Source organism: Triturus cristatus, chromosome 11 (assembly GCF_964204655.1).
Source record: "Triturus cristatus chromosome 11, aTriCri1.1, whole genome shotgun sequence".
Lineage (NCBI taxonomy): Eukaryota > Metazoa > Chordata > Amphibia > Caudata > Salamandridae > Triturus > Triturus cristatus.
This window is the reverse complement of record NC_140594.1, coordinates 859458000-859474955: the sequence shown is the minus strand read 5'-3', so window position 1 is coordinate 859474955 and position 16956 is coordinate 859458000. Positions and strand designations below refer to the sequence as shown.

The window sequence follows — 16956 nt, the reverse complement described above, 5'->3', positions numbered from 1 at the left end:
ATTTACACAGTTTAGTTACTAGTCTGCAGTAAGATACATTTAATGACTCACTTATAGAATCGTGTTACGCACCACAGAAAATAATCCATTTACACACTTGTACAGCCACTCATTCTTCAACAGGCCTTTCCCTATATATATTAAACATATTAAAATTGTTCAGAAACACATACTCAATGGATGACGTCATCAGTGATGTCATTTGAGATGTCATCAGTGATGTCATGAGTGATGTCACTGACCATGTCATGAGTGATGTAATATGTGACGTCATCAGCAGTGGATTGCGGGCGCGCGAGTTATAGTTAGCTGAACTAACTATAACGGGGGAATTTCATTGGTTATTTACAAGTAAAATGTCCAGCTAACTATAACATGTGTGAAACCTATGGTTTTTTCAGTGAATTTGCAAGGTTTTTTAAATGCTATTTCCTAACTATAACGTGTGTGAAACCTATGGTTTTTTCAGTGAATATATATATACACACACACACACATATGTTTCCAATTTGTTGTCCAAAATTGAAGACTTACTCATCAAAGGATGTTTCATCAGAAGCTTTACTTTCAACCCGGCATTTCATTCCAAACATTTTCAGTAGCCTGACGTGTTTCAGAGCTTCTGCTCTTTCATCAAAGTCTTGCTAACAGTCCACAGAAGCAGTAACACACCCTCTTCTCCTCTCTGCATGCTAGTAGGTAATTGCAAGGAAAATGTTTTAAATAATGTCACATCAGAGTTATTGCAATTGGTATGATGATGTAATGTATGTGTCTGATCTGAATGTATGAATTCCTATATTTCTACTGGTGGTAAATTCAATTGTGCTCTGAGGACTGGTGCATGTCTAGTTTTCAAAAGGGAGCTGACAACGAAGTCTTTTACATATTTACCTCTTTTCCAAGCAAAACTTGTTTTTTCAGTTGTGTCTATCTCGATTGCCACCAATTTCCAGTATTTATTGACCACCTTCTTAATCTAATTGCTTCTGGTTTTGAATGTGGTGACAGAAACTAGTCTAATATTGGTAATGTCACTCTTTTTCTTCACCTCTAGCAATGTTTCACGAGGACACTACAAACCCTTTCCCTTGCTCTATGTAGAAGGCCATTTGGATACCCTCTTTCCTTTAATCTGTTGATCAGTACATCAGTTTCTTAAAAGAAGTCTGTTCTACGTATGCAATTCCGTCAGACTCTCAGGAATTGCCCATAGGGCAGATTATCCTGAAGGTTCCAAGGATGGTGAGAGTTGTAACTGAGCAACGCATTGCTTTCCGTGGGCCTCCTAAATAGGGTGGTGTATATCCTTGCATCTTCTACTTCCAATGACAAATCGAGGAAATTGATCACCACTTTGTAGAAAGACATTGTGAATTTTATATCTGGTGACCTACCATTTAGCCAAAAGGAAAAGTCAATCAGATTTAATTCACTGCCAGTCCAGATCATAAGTACATCGTTGATGTACCGTTTCCACATCGTGATGTTGTTTACAAAGGGGTTGTATATATCTGTCTTCATATTGGTACATGTACAAATTTACCAGATTAGGAGCAAATCTATCTCCCATGACCACGCCCTTCTTTTGAAAGAACTCGTTCTGAAAGACAAAGTAGTTCTGACTCATGGTGATCTCCAGTAATAGAACTATGAAATCAGTCGGCACCCATGCTGGGCCATCTCTTCTTTTGAGAACCTCACGTATGACTTCCAAAGCCTGATCTTGTGGTATACTGGTGTATAGCAAGGCCACATCAAGAGTGACAAGGAACTGGGTAGTAGGTCAAATTTCCACCATCTGTATGACATCCGTGGGGCTCCTAATGTTAAACCTAGTTTCAACTACCCAGGGTCTCAAAAATGTATCAGTGTATTTGCTCAGTTGTTGTAAAAGGGACTCACAACCGCTGACAATTGGTCTCCCTGGTGGTTGTTCCAAATTCTTATGCACCTTGGGAAGGGTGTAGCTATCCTCGGATTCTTATTTAGGAAGTCATATTCAGGGTCACTAAGGTAACCGTTCTCTAATCCTTTACGTGTTAGTATATTGATTTGTTTCACAATTCTTGAGCGGTGTCCTTATCTTAAGATAACTTTCTTGTACATCCAATTGTTTTTTAATCTCGGTTATATAGTGTTGCATGCTTTGTATGACTATAGCACCCCCCCCCCCTTATCAGCCGCCTTTATCACAATCTCTGAATTCTTTTTTAAAAATTCCAAGCCTTGTCCCTCCATTTTTGTAATGTTGTTCTTGGTGTACTTCCTATTCTCCAATAGGTCAATGACTTCCTTCAGTACAAAACAATACACAAATAGAAAAGCAATCAATAAATTACACAACCATCGTCACTACATGGTTACAATCACAAATCGAAACGATTATTCATTAACTCACAAATCGTATTGAAGTTAATGTTGCACTAGTATCCATTATAGTTAATCGTATTGTATAACCCTAAGTCAGTTAACAGTTTTTAAAAAAAAAATATTTGTCAGAAGTTTAAGTTTTGTACAGCATTTTTTGGGGTGTTCAATATGTGTTGTTCTCTGGAACATTACAGGAAATAAATACTAATAAAAACAAGGGGGCGGACATCTTGGACTATGATAGAGACTAAAATGATCTTGTCTCTGTCATATTGCTCTGGCAAGAGCTGCAAACTCTGTCTCTCTCCCGGTCCTGTTGCCAGGATAATAATTATGGCTGATATCCACAAGCCACCAATTACAACAAGCATTGGCAAAGCCACCACTTTACTTCCTCTTCTTGTGTTTGCCCCTTTCCTGGAGCATGGGACGCATTACTTGTGCCCTTCCACTGTTCACTGTTAAAGCACTATTTTTAGGTCTCGCCTGACCCAGCGCATGCGCTGGTCTGGCGAGACATTTTGTGAGGGCTCCAAATAGTGCTACCAGGCCAGCCTAGAGCTACAGTGCATGTGCGCGGGCCGCTTTGATGTTTGATCGCGAGCACTTACGCGGCCGCACGGCCGCTTTGATGTTCTCCGTGAGGCTTCAATAGATTGCAGCAGTTAAAACAAGCATTGGCATAGCCAATAGGTCTTGCTTTTGGGACCTTATAAGTGTTTAGTTATGCAACTGTTGCATGGCTAAACACTTATAAGGTCCCAAAGGCGAGACCTATTGGCTATGCCAATGCTTGTTTTCTTTTTGGCTAAGCACTTCACAAGTGCATATGTTTCCCAGCTGTCTTCCTCGCATACTGCTGTTCCCCTCATCGCCATGCTCCATGTTGCTTTCTTTCACCTGTGTGCTTCTTCCCACCACCTTCTGTGATGTACTTGCCCAAAGCAAGCAAATGAGATTTAGAACAAAAACAGCAAATGATATACAGTGGACTGACCCAAAGCCCACTCACTGTATGTATTGGTGTTGTCCACAATACTTCTCTAAACAACGGACAGCTAAAAGTTCTAAAAAGGTGAGACAAAAATAGTCATGTGGGCTGATCTAAGATGTGATCAGCGGCAGTCAGCACATATTGGAGGTAGGGGGTGTGGGCAGGGGCGGGAGGCGGGGGAGGATGCCGGGGAAGCGGGTATTAAAAAAATAAAATAAACTTTCCTTCTCACCGCTTCCTCGCGACGTCTCTCCTCCGTAGTCCTCCCTCGCTGGCCTGAACAGGAAGCACACCCAAGCTCACAGTCAGCCAATCACAACGCTGCCCTAGCAGCGTTGTGATTGGTGTGAGCGCTGTGTAACGGCGCTCAGATGCTGACTGGGAGCCTAGACATGTTCTCCACGCAGGCTGTAATGCAGCCTGCTTTGGGAAAATGCGACTGCTGCAAGACTGTGTTTGGTCGACCCGAGAGGGCCGCCCAAGCAGTCTTTGCGCACCTAGGAGGGTGCTACCACTCCTTCCCTGCCCCCACCCTCTCACGCAAAGCTGAGGAAGTAGGAGAAAATAAAATGATAAAACTGCAAGTTCTTAACATTTTATTTTCTCTTTATTTCACTGCTAAAAAGCAGTGAGTCGACACTCCTCCGCCTTAGCGGAGGAGCCGCTACTGGATGTGATTGACAATGCCTCAAGATAATGGCTTGAGGTTTCAGAGCAAAAAAAAAGCCAATGGTTGTAATAAACTGGTCCAAAGCCTTTAAAGTGAGTACAGAATACAATATATTTGTCAAGAATGATTCAAGTGCCATACACAGCAAGGCGCTATGTAAATCCAATTGCAATCCAAAAACCTAGTAGCAGTAGGGTTTTCGGCCTCACTATTAAATGTAATACAATTAATGTGTTTTATGGGCTCTTGACTAATAGGCATCACAAACTAAGGAATTTAAATTTGTGCATACAGAATACAGCCACATTCCTGCATCTCTTGCTCATCCTACAAGGCTAACTTACCTTTACCTCTCTTGCTGCTATGTTCCATCTATGCACTCTAAGGCCTCTTGTGATATGTCGAACCAATCCGAAAAAAAATTGCCTGGCGCTGGCTGTCGGGGAGGGGGGCTGCAGTTAGTTAACACCTCCCTGCACCTTCAGCTGTGTGTGTATTTGCAGAACGGGGAGGGGGCGCGAGGCAGCGTCAGCCCGCCGGAGGACTGTATGATGTTTGAGTGTTTGGTTTTGGGCTCTGCTGTCTGCGCGGGGCACAGAGTCCCCATTGTACCCGCGGCTCTCCAAACTCTGCCCCTGGGTGGACACTCACTGGAGGGCCCTCCTGCTTCATCGGCACCCACATCCTCTCGCCATCACCGGAGAAGCATGGTCCGCCCCGAGGTGCTCCTGGTGCTTACCCTGTCGGGAATCCTGGTCCCCACTGTGCTGACAGGTAAATACCCTAATAATGCGAAGTACTTCTGCGCTTGGGGGCAACGCCATTTGACGCTGTTTCGTACCTCAAAGTCACTCATTTCTTCGGCCTCGGGGTGAAAGGGTGAGTCGTTCCTGTGAACGTTCGAACCGAGAGCGCGCGGGGTGTTCACAGCCCTGGAGAGCCAATGGGAAGCTCCCTCTTATGTCTAGTGCACACAGGTACGCACAGAACTGGGGTGTCTTAGAAATGATAACATCTTACCAGAGATGAATATTGGAACTTCCAGGTTGTGCACTGTTGGCTTGGAAGTTTTAGTAATAGAGTTTGGGGCGCTAAGTGAAGAAATCAAGTTTTTTTATAAAAAATAAAAATAAGTAGACGTCTTGTATAGAGCGTACCAGGCCCACTGGGCATCGGAGCGCTTTACAATAAATCGACAGGTACGATTTTAGCAGATAACATCCGACATTTGCCACACATAGTTACACAGGGCAGATTTTGTACATATAAGAGAACGTTTTAGTCATTAAATGCATAATATGACTTTAGGAAGGAAACATTATCAAATCATATACCCAACCCTCCGCCCGTCTTGCTGTATGTCAGTTTCCTAATGTACTAGCACGGACAGCGCCTAGATGCTAGTCGGCTCGAAGAGGCGCCCCAAAAAAAGCAAGCATTTGCAATGCAGTAGGTCTCTCATTTGTAAGAATTATAGCTATCGGCTTTGTAAATTGAATTTTTTTTTACCTATGTGTTTTGTTTTGGAGTGTAGTGGATGTTTGTGGAGTGGAATTATGAGGGTTGTATTGGAATTGTTAGATGTGGAATTGTGTGGTGTGTAGTGTATTTGTGTAGTGGAATTATGCGGCAGGGTGAAGAGATAGTGGTGAGAGCTTCAGAGAATAGATAGGTAGACTGAGAGGTTTAGGTAGTTTGTGTTGGAAGCTGTTATTGAACTTGAGACAGAGGAGCAGAAAAAGTGTGTGAGAAGGAGAGAAAGAAGGGGCGAGCAGGCCACAGACGCATAAAGAGGGAGGATTTGTGTATGCAAGAAGACACCCTGTGAAGAGGAGAAGAGCGTGGATTTGAGGGGTGGAAACTTTGCAAAGTTACTGGATAGAAACTGTGCTTGAAGACCTCAAGTTAACCACATGAGAGAGGCGGGAATAGTGCGAGAGAGATGGGTGAGAAAGAGTAGGAGAGAGAGAGAGACAGAGAGAGACAGAGTTAGAGGGACAAGTGGAAGGAGCATCTAGAGAGGGGAGGTGAGAGATGGACTAGTGCTCAGTGTGAGAGGTACAGGAAGATAGCATTTGTGAGTTGTCAGTATAGAGAGGAGACCGGTAGTGTGAGGGAGGAGTGAGAGACTTCAAGTGGTATTCCGATATGAGAGTGTTTAGCGGGAGAGTGAGAGAGAGATCGGAGGGGAAGTGGTTATGTGGGAAGAGACAACAGTGTTGGTAGAAGTGCAAGGGAGAGAGATGTGTTGTATTGGAATTGTTTGTGGTTGAATCGTGTGACGTGGAATTGTGTGGTAGTAATTAAATCATATTAAGTGTATTGGAATTATGTAAATGAGAATGTGTGTTATGTAGTTAACTATGTGGAATTATGTGGAACGGTATTGTGTGTTGCGTAGTGGCATGTTATGGAGTTGATTTATGTGGTGCATTACATTTTTTGGCATGATCTGGAAATATGTGCTGTGTATTGGAGGTATGTGGCGTGTTGTGCAATTCTGTTGTGTATTTCAAATATGTGGTTTGGTGTGGAATTATGTGGTGTGTATTTAAAATGTGTGGAATTGAATTGTGTGGTGGGAAATTGTGTGGCGTTTAGTGAAATTATGCTTATATGGCTAAAAGAGAAAAGCAGCTAGGTTATATCCGAATGCACAGCCTAGACCTGTCACCTTGCAGTAGTGCTAGTATTGCCCACCTCAAATGGCCTGCTGCTTGTAAGGCCACAAATACAACACGTTTTTTAGAAATATGAGAGGCAACACAAGTAAAAAGCTGTATATAAGTAATACAACACAGGAACAAATTTCCAATTGATACGAAATATTCGCAGTGTTCAGATGTTCTTTTTATTCCATGACGCAGTGCAACAATGTTCACAGCCAACGCGTTTCGCCCAAGCATGGGCTTTTTCAAGGCACGCAATAATAACCGTAGATACACAAACTATGTTCCACAGATATCGTAGCAAAAGGTGTAGGTAGAATCAAAATGAAAAGTAGAGCGTAACCGCACAAAAGTCACAGAGTACATCCAGGATAAGATTTCGTAGGAAGTCCTAGTGGTATTAGTTTTCAAATGGTATTTTCCAGGTGTACCATCGGGGGGTCAGTAACGCCGCTTGCCGTCGTGTCGGCAAGCGGCGTTACTGACCCCCCGATGGTACACCTGGAAAATACCATTTGAAAACTAATACCACTAGGACTTCCTACGAAATCTTATCCTGGATGTACTCTGTGACTTTTGTGCGGTTACGCTCTACTTTTCATTTTGATTCTACCTACACCTTTTGCTACGATATCTGTGGAACATAGTTTGTGTATCTACGGTTATTATTGCGTGCCTTGAAAAAGCCCATGCTTGGGCGAAACGCGTTGGCTGTGAACATTGTTGCACTGCGTCATGGAATAAAAAGAACATCTGAACACTGCGAATATTTCGTATCAATTGGAAATTTGTTCCTGTGTTGTATTACTTATATACAGCTTTTTACTTGTGTTGCCTCTCATATTTCTAAAAAACGTGAAATTATGCTTATTTGAATTGCCATGATGTGTAGTGCATTTATGTGTATTGCTGGTATGTGGCATAGATTGCATTTATGTGGGGTGTATTTATGTTGTATTAAGTAGAGTGTAATTATGTGTAATGTAATTATGGGATGCTTAGTGGTGTTATGTGGAGCGTAATTATGTTGTGTGGTGCAGAATTGTGTGGCATTGATTTGTGTGATTTTGTGTGGAATTATGTGGCATGGTGTGTGGCGGTATTATGTGGCATGGCGTTGAGTATTATTATGAGGAGAAGGAGAAAAGAAAGAAAAGAGTTATGGCAGGAGAAAATGAAGAATAAAGTGAGAAAGGAGGAAATGAAGAAAGGAGCTAAAATATGTAGGATAGAAACAAAGAAACACTGGAAATAAGGTTGCAAGGAGGAGAGGCTGAAAGGAGGGACTACAAGAAAGGAGGGCATATTGGGATCAGCCATTTTCTTGCCATCTAAAATCCAAATTTATAGCGATTTGCTTTGGTAAATTGCCATCAAATGCAGACCAGCCACGTTGGAAATATCAGGGCCCAAAATCCTGTCTCTGTGGAGCACCAACGCAGGATTTTATTCACTTAGTCTGTATCTGCCCAGCGTTAGGTGAGGATCGCCGGAAAGTGTTAAGGGGATCACTCAATAAAAGAGGTGTACGCTCTTGCAGAACTGCAATATTAAAATGTCTAGATCCGGAAGATCCACAGCTTAACTGTCGGTTAATCAAACTCCTAATTAAACATGAGGAAATATCAAATAAAGACTAGTGGCAAGTTTAAACGGTTATGAGATGTGACATTGGAGATTATGCTAAGTGAACCACTTACCTTTGAGGAACTGATTTATTAAAATGCTCCTGTGCAGCCTAGTCGAACCTTGATTAGCCTCAGAATTTAGTAAAAGGATCATTCAACATAAGGCCATTTGCCTGGTAAAATGGTTGTTTGATGTAATACTTGAGATATTGTTTTAATTAGGCAAATGTTGTGTTTACATTATACAGGAAGAAGTGTAAATATTAGGATAAGAAATGGTTTTGTCTTTAGAGAACACAAAAAGGGATATATCCCATTTTTATTGTTATTTTGTATATTTGTTTAATGTTGCTATTGTTGTGGTTTTAATTAACTGAACAATAAATGTATTTCTATAGAAAGGAAGACGGAGAAAGAAGAGGCAGCTAGAAAGTAAGAAGTGATTTGCCAAAAATCACAGGATGTTAAGCCAATACGGAGACTTGAACCTGGTTCCCCAGCTCCAAGTTTGGCAGCGGTAGCCATTACACCACCACCTCTCCTCTGTTGGCACATAAATATAAAGTCATTTTCAAATGTTCACAAACTATCGCCCAAAAACATAATAGAATAAATATGAGGCAGAATAAGAAGTAACACTATTTACATCCAACCCTACTGTCCTTTGAGGTAACTGCGGTCCAATCAATATAATAGTCGGTTTCAAACAACCCCTCTGTCCTAGCAGGTAACTGAGAATGATTCAATATAACGCCGTGTTTGTTACATGGGCGGCTTCAGGAGAAAAACGCACTAAAATACGACATCAAAGTAAAGCTAACAAACAGGACAAAAGTGCTTCTCTTTTGTAATATATCTTCAGAAAAGGACATTTTTAGGACCTTGTGTTGCTATATGGCATCACAGTTACGCTGCTTATTACAGTGCAGTATAAAAAAGATAAGCTTGAAATCCAGCAATAGGCCTATAACATATCTTTAATTAGTTATACGAGGGAGATGTTATTAAATATGTGAGACATTGTGTCATTTAATATATGAAAATGAAAAGTAGTTCACGCTTGAAGTTTAATCATTAATAAGTATATTTCATTGACTAGTGTCTTAGCGCATCTTGTGTCGCAAAATCTTCATAAAGCTTTACTTAGCATTGGAAATATTGCATTCGATGTGTTTGAAATTAATTTATTTTAATGTTGAAGGAAACACAATCATAACATTTGTATTTGTAAAGTGCACATTCACCCACTGGTATCTTGGCGCTGAATAATAGATGTTTATTGTTACCCAACTCAATGGTACTCATTTTATTGACCTCAGAAGTATGAAAGGCTGAGTGGACCTTCTGGGATTCGAACCTGTGACCATGAGGTCGAACACAGGCCCCTTCAATGGCTGCATTAGTCCACTAAGCTACCAGGTCCGGCTCACCCAGATCTCTTGTTGTTTTACTGTTGCCAACAATAATCATTTAATTCTTTCTGTATCAAATGGTACGTTTTAACATAACTTAACAATAAAAACAGCAAAGGTAGCTCAATATCAATAACTTGCCAGCTTGCAAACTAGGTTCCAGTGTCAGTAGGAAGCTTCGCAACAGGTAATTTAGTGTACTTCACGCAACGTTTACTACCAACAAAAGGCACACATGCTGGTCTCAGCATCTACAGAGATCTTTACAGCTATGCCAAGATTCTCTTTCAAAGAGGGCAGCTTTCACCTTTTTAAACACAAATAGAAAGTATTCAACCGTTTTCTGCTACTCCAGACTCGGAGTTGCAAGCTTCTCATTTTACAAAAAAAAAAAAAAAGGAGAGAATGCATCCCAATCCGCTTCCATGGTGAACATAACCAAAAGGATTAAAAGTACTCATTTAACCTCCGAAGCCATCTGCAGTAACTTATTTACCCCTAAACAGCAACAATATAATGACCAAGAGTCTGGAGTCAAGTGAGAAAGTTGAATACTTTGTAGCTGTGTTGAGAAAGGAGACAGCTAGGCTCCAGTAAGAGAAAAGTAGCATAGCTCTAAACCGCAGCAATGGTTGATGTAACGGACATATGAGGATATTGTAGGTATGCAAATATAAAGTGATTTCCCCAAAATCTATGTATGGGAACCTTTATTCAAAGCTTGGAAACTACTTCAAACTATATCTTAACCCCTTCGCCGCGGCGGGAATTCCGCCGCGGCGCGGGGGGGTGCGGGGGGGCAGCGCGGCGGGCCTGTGCTCATGACGGAGCCGCTCCGTCATGAGCCACAGTTGAGCTGTGCTCATGACGGAACGGTTCCGTCATGACTCCGCCCATTTGCGTTGTCGCCCCGCACAGGCGGGGAAACAGCGCCGCGCAGGCGGAGCGGCCGCCGACAGGATTGCCATGACGGAACCGTTCCGTCATGAGCACACGGCAACCGTGGCTCATGACGGAACGGTTCCGTCATGAGCAGGGAAGGGGTTAACAAGATGTATGTCGTTACAACGCACACTTTTACAACGCATGCACTTACAACGCATTTTTTACAACGCAACATCCACTACAACGCATTCCACTACATCGCATGACACTACAACGCATTTTTAAAAACTACCTTTACAACGCATTCCATTACATTGCATACTACCTTTACAACGCATACCATTACAACGCATAATATTACATTGCATTTAAGGTAAGTATTGGATAGTATAGGGGTAAAAATTACTATTCTTACTCCAGGGGGTGCAACAGTAGGGTAAGTGTTGGATAGTATAGGGGTAAAAATCACTATTCTTACTCCAGGGGGTGCAACAGTAGGGTAAGTATTGGATAGTATAGGGGTAAAAATTACTATTCTTACTCCAGGGGGTGCAACAGTAGGGTAAGTGTTAGATAGTATAGGGGTAAAAATTACTATTCTTACTCCAGGAGGTGCAACAGTAGGGTAAGTATTGGATAGTATAGGGGTAAAAATTACTATTCTTACTCCAGGGGGTGCAACAGTAGGGTAAGTGTTGGATAGTATAGGGGTAAAAATTACTATTCTTACTCCAGGGGGTGCAACAGTCGGGTAAGTGTTGGATAGTATAGGGGTAAAAATTACTATTCTTACTCCAGGGGGTGCAACAGTAGGGTAAGTATTGGATAGTATAGGGGTAAAAATTACTATTCTTACTCCAGGGGGTGCAACAGTAGGGTAAGTGTTGGATAGTATAGGGGTAAAAATTACTATTCTTACTCCAGGGGGTGCAACAGTAGGGTAAGTGTTGGATAGTATAGGGGTAAAAATTACTATTCTTACTCCAGGGGGTGCAACAGTAGGGTAAGTGTTGGATAGTGTAGGGGTTTTAATGTAATATTATGCGTTGTAATGGTATGCGTTGTAAAGGTAGTATGCGATGTAATGGAATGCGTTGTAAAGGTAGTTTTTAAAAATGCGTTGTAGTGTCATGCGATGTAATGGAATGCGTTGTAGTGGATGTTGCGTTGTAAAAATTGCGTTGTAAGTGTAGTGCGTTGTAATAGTTGCGTTGTAAAGGTTGTTCCCCATCTTAACAGACTGGTAAGTGAAACAAATCCCAAATAAATTAAATAAAAAGCCACATTACTTAAGCAACAAATACTCCGATGACAGACGAAACTAAAAGGGATTGCAGAACACAAATACACTAATGGACAAGCTTCACTCATCAATGCTTGGAAAAAAGCCCCGCTTGAATCGAGATGCAGGAAGGCATCCCCTGGAATAAAATAAGGTCATATTTCACCCTACTCAATCAGAACACTTCACATCGTCTTCTCTGACACATTATTCTCAGAAACTCCATGCCCGCCTTCATGTCCTCGCATTTGCATAGTATGGTTTATGCCTTTATATAGCTCTTACTACCCCTTACGGTACTCCAGTAGACCACAGGCACATGCTAAATGTCTTAGCTGTGCTTTTGCTAACATGCAGTTTATGGAATGCATTAAGCTGCTGCATCATTCTGAAGAGATAACATATAGCGAACCTACAGTTTGCTAAAGAGAGGTCAAGTATATTTCGCCATTTAAAAAACATGAGTGAGTGTAGCTTAGGCAAAGGGAAAATCTTACTACCATTAATGGACTGGAAGGTGGGGTGGCATTATTTAACGGAGCGGCTTCCATATTAAAGTATCTAGACTGGGACTGTGTTTCACAAACAAAGTACTAATTTGTGAAAACATTTCAAAACGTTTGTTATCTGACAAGTTGACAGGTTTTATCCCAGCTGTCCTCGGCATACACATATTCCAGTGTACGCATTGGTGCTACATTTCCCATTGCACCCCTAAGAGGCTTCTGCAACTAATGCATGCTCTGGGGCTGCTACACCCGGGCTCCCCTCACTCCTCAGCCACCTAACCTATGGGTGTAAGGCACCAGCAGCAGGTGCCACAGCACCTGCTCAGTGCTCTGTGTCTCCAGCCCGCCTTGTGCCACGCACCCACAGAGCTCCTCCAGGAAACACGATGGCACCGAGGGCCGCGCCTCTAGCAGCTGCACCAGGGCATCCTGCATCAGAGAGTGGGCCCCGGACGGGCAAGAACCTGCTCGGCCATGGGCCCTGCACCGTCACCTTACTGCATCATGGGCTCCATGGCAACTGGGGTCACACAGGCATCAAGGCAGGTGACAAGAGCAGCTTTCACTCCGCCGACTCAAGCGTCTTACTGAATCACTTAATATCCCTGTGCATACCAAAAAATAACTTGTCCATGTGTAACTTAACTGGTGCTCATGTAAAGCGCTCCAATACTTACGGGTCGAGTTCGCGCTGTGTATAAAAAAAAAAAATCTGCAAAGAGCTAACAGGTCTTTTACTGGTCTGGTCTAACAGTGTCTGCTGGCGTCCCAATGAGGAGGCGGGGTCATAAAGCGCTATTCAGCCAACCCTTGTGAAGTCAGAGCATCCGCCACTGATAAGCAATAAATGGCAGGGGAGTAATTCAGATCCAACCAGAGGCTCACAGTAAATGGCACAGCTGGTGGGGTGTGAAGGAGAGCCTCTGGGGACAAGCAGTAAACAGAGCAGGAGCAATTCTCTAAACAATGCGCAAAAATACAAGCCAAGCCTAAAGAAAAAAGAGTGCCTCGATAAAACCATAAATAAACAAAGGAGTAGGGCGATATGTCACAGGGGCAGTCTCTGTGAGACGGAACAACACACCCAAAGGCGGGACAAAGAGCAACATTTCACCACTGAAAAGTAAGGAATTTAGAAATGCACAGGAAACAACGAATGGTAAGCGGTGGGTGTGGTGAAACCCCTCAAAGTAGATACAGCATGTTTCGAAGAGACAGCACATGACATGCTTAGACGAGACCTAAAAAAGCCTGTTAGATTAAAAGCTGTACTATGTAGGTTGACGTTGCTGTCCTATGTGGTGCACTTTGTCGTCATCGCCGTTTTCCATGGTCTGATTTATTTTTGTTATTAGTTCAAAAAGACAGCGACTAGGGCATAAATCCATGATCCTGTTCCGAATGCATGGTTTGATGTTATTGTAGCTCATAATACAGAAGTGCTGAGATGACTCCTGCACCTCTACCTCTGACACCACATGTGAAGGAGCACGACCATTCACCACCCACCCAAGACCGTATTCAGTGCTGCAGGCTGCCTTATAAGTTGTGCTGTCATATTAATGGGATGTGTAACGCCGGGGCAGGGAGAAGGATGTGGTCTATTCTAAATTCCATGTGGGATTGTCCTGGGAGATGGACAAAGAGGAAGGCCCTTGTAGACAGGGTGTTATGAGTTGTGGTTAGTGTGGCAGGAGACAAAGTAAGCTAGCTGTTGGGCAGCGGCGACAGGCAAGTGCGGTGCGGTGGGGCGCATCGGGGGGGGGAAGCCGACGGATGATGGTATAGGTGTTATTTATTTAATTATACCTATTCTGTCATCTGTCGACTCCCCTCCCCCTGCTCCCACCTCACCTTGCCCCACTGCTCTTACCTGTGCCGGCGCCCCTGCCGTTGGTGGGTACTCTATTTCAGCTGGAGCCCAAATTATGCTTCTTTGTACCGCCTTTTTAGGTCTGGCATAGACAACGTGAGTTGTATCGCCAGCTTTAGGTTTTTACGAAAACGTTTAATAAAAATACATTAGGCATATGCATAGATACCTGGGTTACAGATAGCCCCCTCATCTATTGGTCTGTCGGGCGTCATTCACATTTTGCTTCTGCTTCACACAGCATAGAGCAACAGGCAATGGGTCAATCCACTTCATCCATTGACTCTCTTGCACTGTGAGTGGCAGCTCTTAACATGATCAAATATGCAAAGTCACCCGAAAAGGAGGGCTCTTCAATGCCACGGCTGGTGTGCCTGGGCTGATGGCCTACTCCTTTATTTGTATATATGTTTGTCAATTTTTGTTTGCATATTACATATGTATTCAAAAATATGAAAAAATGCAGACCTATTTGCTTTCTCAATGCTGGTTAAATTTGTACTCTTAATATAAGACCTTCTTTAATACACCACTGTACTCACACCGGGAATGAAGTTATTCCTGGGGATTTAATATGAGAACTTTGACCTGGCCCTCAGTCTAAGCAATTATAAGTATACCTCTGATCCTGCAATGTGTCTTCAGAACTTTACAGATGGACTGACCAGTGCTGTAGATGTAATAACTATAGTGAAGACGTGTCTGGATGCAAAATACATGGGTCACTTTGCAAGTTAAGGTGGAAATAGCAACGCTCCATGTGAGAGAAGCCATCTTTATCCCATATCCTCCTCCGTAAATCATAGGCAACTTTGACCTTGAGAACTTTTTAACTGAGTTGAACCTTTGCCTTTATCAGAGTATGAATTGTGTCCATCTAGTCTGTGTTTCTGTTCATTGCATGGGTTATGTTCAGCTATGATACATTTAATGATACCTAACACTTACAGTCCTCCCTTGCCAAATTTGAATGCTTTAACTTATTTTTCTATAGTTGTTCAAGGCAAGGAAATGTGTTGCTGTAACACCATTATTCAAAATGTCAACTCCAGATCCTGTGCATCCACCCACTTTTTGACTTATTTCACATCTGCACTTTCCTGCTAAATTGCTTGGACATGGTCTTATATCTCTGCCACAGTCTTCTGCAGAGTGATATACCCTGGATCTGTACTACTGCTGCCCGCTGCCAGGTCTTAGTATCAAGTGTAGGACTTATCCACGTGAGGTATAGACGAGATGGTGCCCAGTGGCTATTCTTGAAACCTGAAGACCTACGCACTAATCTCGTTGTAGGCACTTGCCCATAACTTTACTATTTTTCAGCAAATTACCTAATCAACCTGTGTCTCAAATTATGGATATCTGTTATGTGATGTAAGCAGGTATTATAAAAAAATCATTGTAATGTAAAATCCCACTTTTTGTACGCAAACCATCTCCCATCGCCCTCCATTGATGTGAGTTGCTCCGTTTCTCCCCCAAACAGGTAAGTGCTGAATAGTTATCGTTACATGGAAACATACTTTGATTAGCCGAGATGGAGGGCAGCAGTGTCAAAGTTCTGATTCATTTCCATCTGTCTGTAGCTTTGGGCACTCACGTTCATTTACTTATGAAAGAAACTTGAGCAATTGCAGTGTCTGAGGTGAACTTTGAGCACTTTCTTACGCAGCAAGCGGCCCATTTCAGTGCAATTGCAAGCTTGTGTGGTGCAGCATTGTTGCCTTCTGGTTACTTTAGTGCAATAAAGCAAAGAAAGCTGAACATAAATTTGACAGAGGTAAAGCCCAACTCGATGTTAGGAAGGGCCACCTGTCTGGTATTCTTTAGCCTTTGCGATTAACTTATGCTCACCTGAATGCCAAGCAACATAGTTTAGCTATCTGATAGAGACTACTAGCCGCAGATTCCTTCACGTAGAATTATCCCCAGGCGTGAGACTGGATCCGGAACCTTTTTTGCCACAGCATCCCTGCGCGTGGGGGTGGGGCAACATCACGCTACTCTGCCCAGGCATCGTTCACGTACGTGACGTCAGCGAGGTCACATAAGACCCTCCCCGGCGTGCCTACGTCAGTTTTTCCTTTTCCGCGTGCAACGCGGATCCGATCCTTGCTACGGGCCTGTTAGGGCCCCTTTTTCTTCCATTTCTTTGGTGGAACAGTGTGCGAATGCCTTCGGGCTTTAAATCTTGCACGCCTTGTGGGCGTCTTATGTCGGCGACGGACCCTCACCTCATTTGTATGTGGTGTTTGGGGGAGGATCACGGCACCACAGATTTGTACGGCGTGCCAACATTTGAAGCCGAAGTAACGGCGGGAGCGCTGGATGAAACTTCTCTTGGTGCGTCTCTCCAGGTTGACGTCCTTCCCTCGGTCTGCTTCGGTGGACAGCTTCAGATATGGCCGTGGTTGTCGTCCTCGCCTTTCTCCGACGTCACGTGAGCGTCGCTTCCCGGTGGGTAAGTGTCGCAGTTCGTCCCCGGGGGCTGGTTTCCGGCCTACCGGGGGCGTGGACTCTCCACGGGTTATGCGGCCCCACGTGTCGTCCTATCCACCGTTTCCCGGTGTTGGGGCATCGAGAGTCCAAATGGACACATACGCTGTGGCTTTGCAGGCCTCGCTGGCGTCTCTTCCTCCTTCTCCTCCTGGGGCGTCG

At 43.3% G+C, this 16956-nt stretch overlaps 1 protein-coding gene across 2 annotated transcripts in view; it reads left to right on the top strand.

Annotated features, from left to right (window-relative positions):
- The first annotated feature begins 4563 nt into the window (after positions 1-4563).
- The window catches only part of SNORC (secondary ossification center associated regulator of chondrocyte maturation), a 308685-nt gene continuing 296292 nt past the window's right edge, over positions 4564-16956 (top strand). Inside the window, exon 1 of one of the 2 annotated variants that reach the window (XM_085634694.1) lies at positions 4564-4811. In XM_085634694.1, the coding sequence (XP_085490820.1) occupies positions 4586-4811 (226 nt within the window). In that variant the 5' untranslated portion in view covers positions 4564-4585. The remainder of the gene's footprint in view (positions 4812-16956) is intronic. The other variant, XM_085634695.1, reaches the window with a different exon arrangement.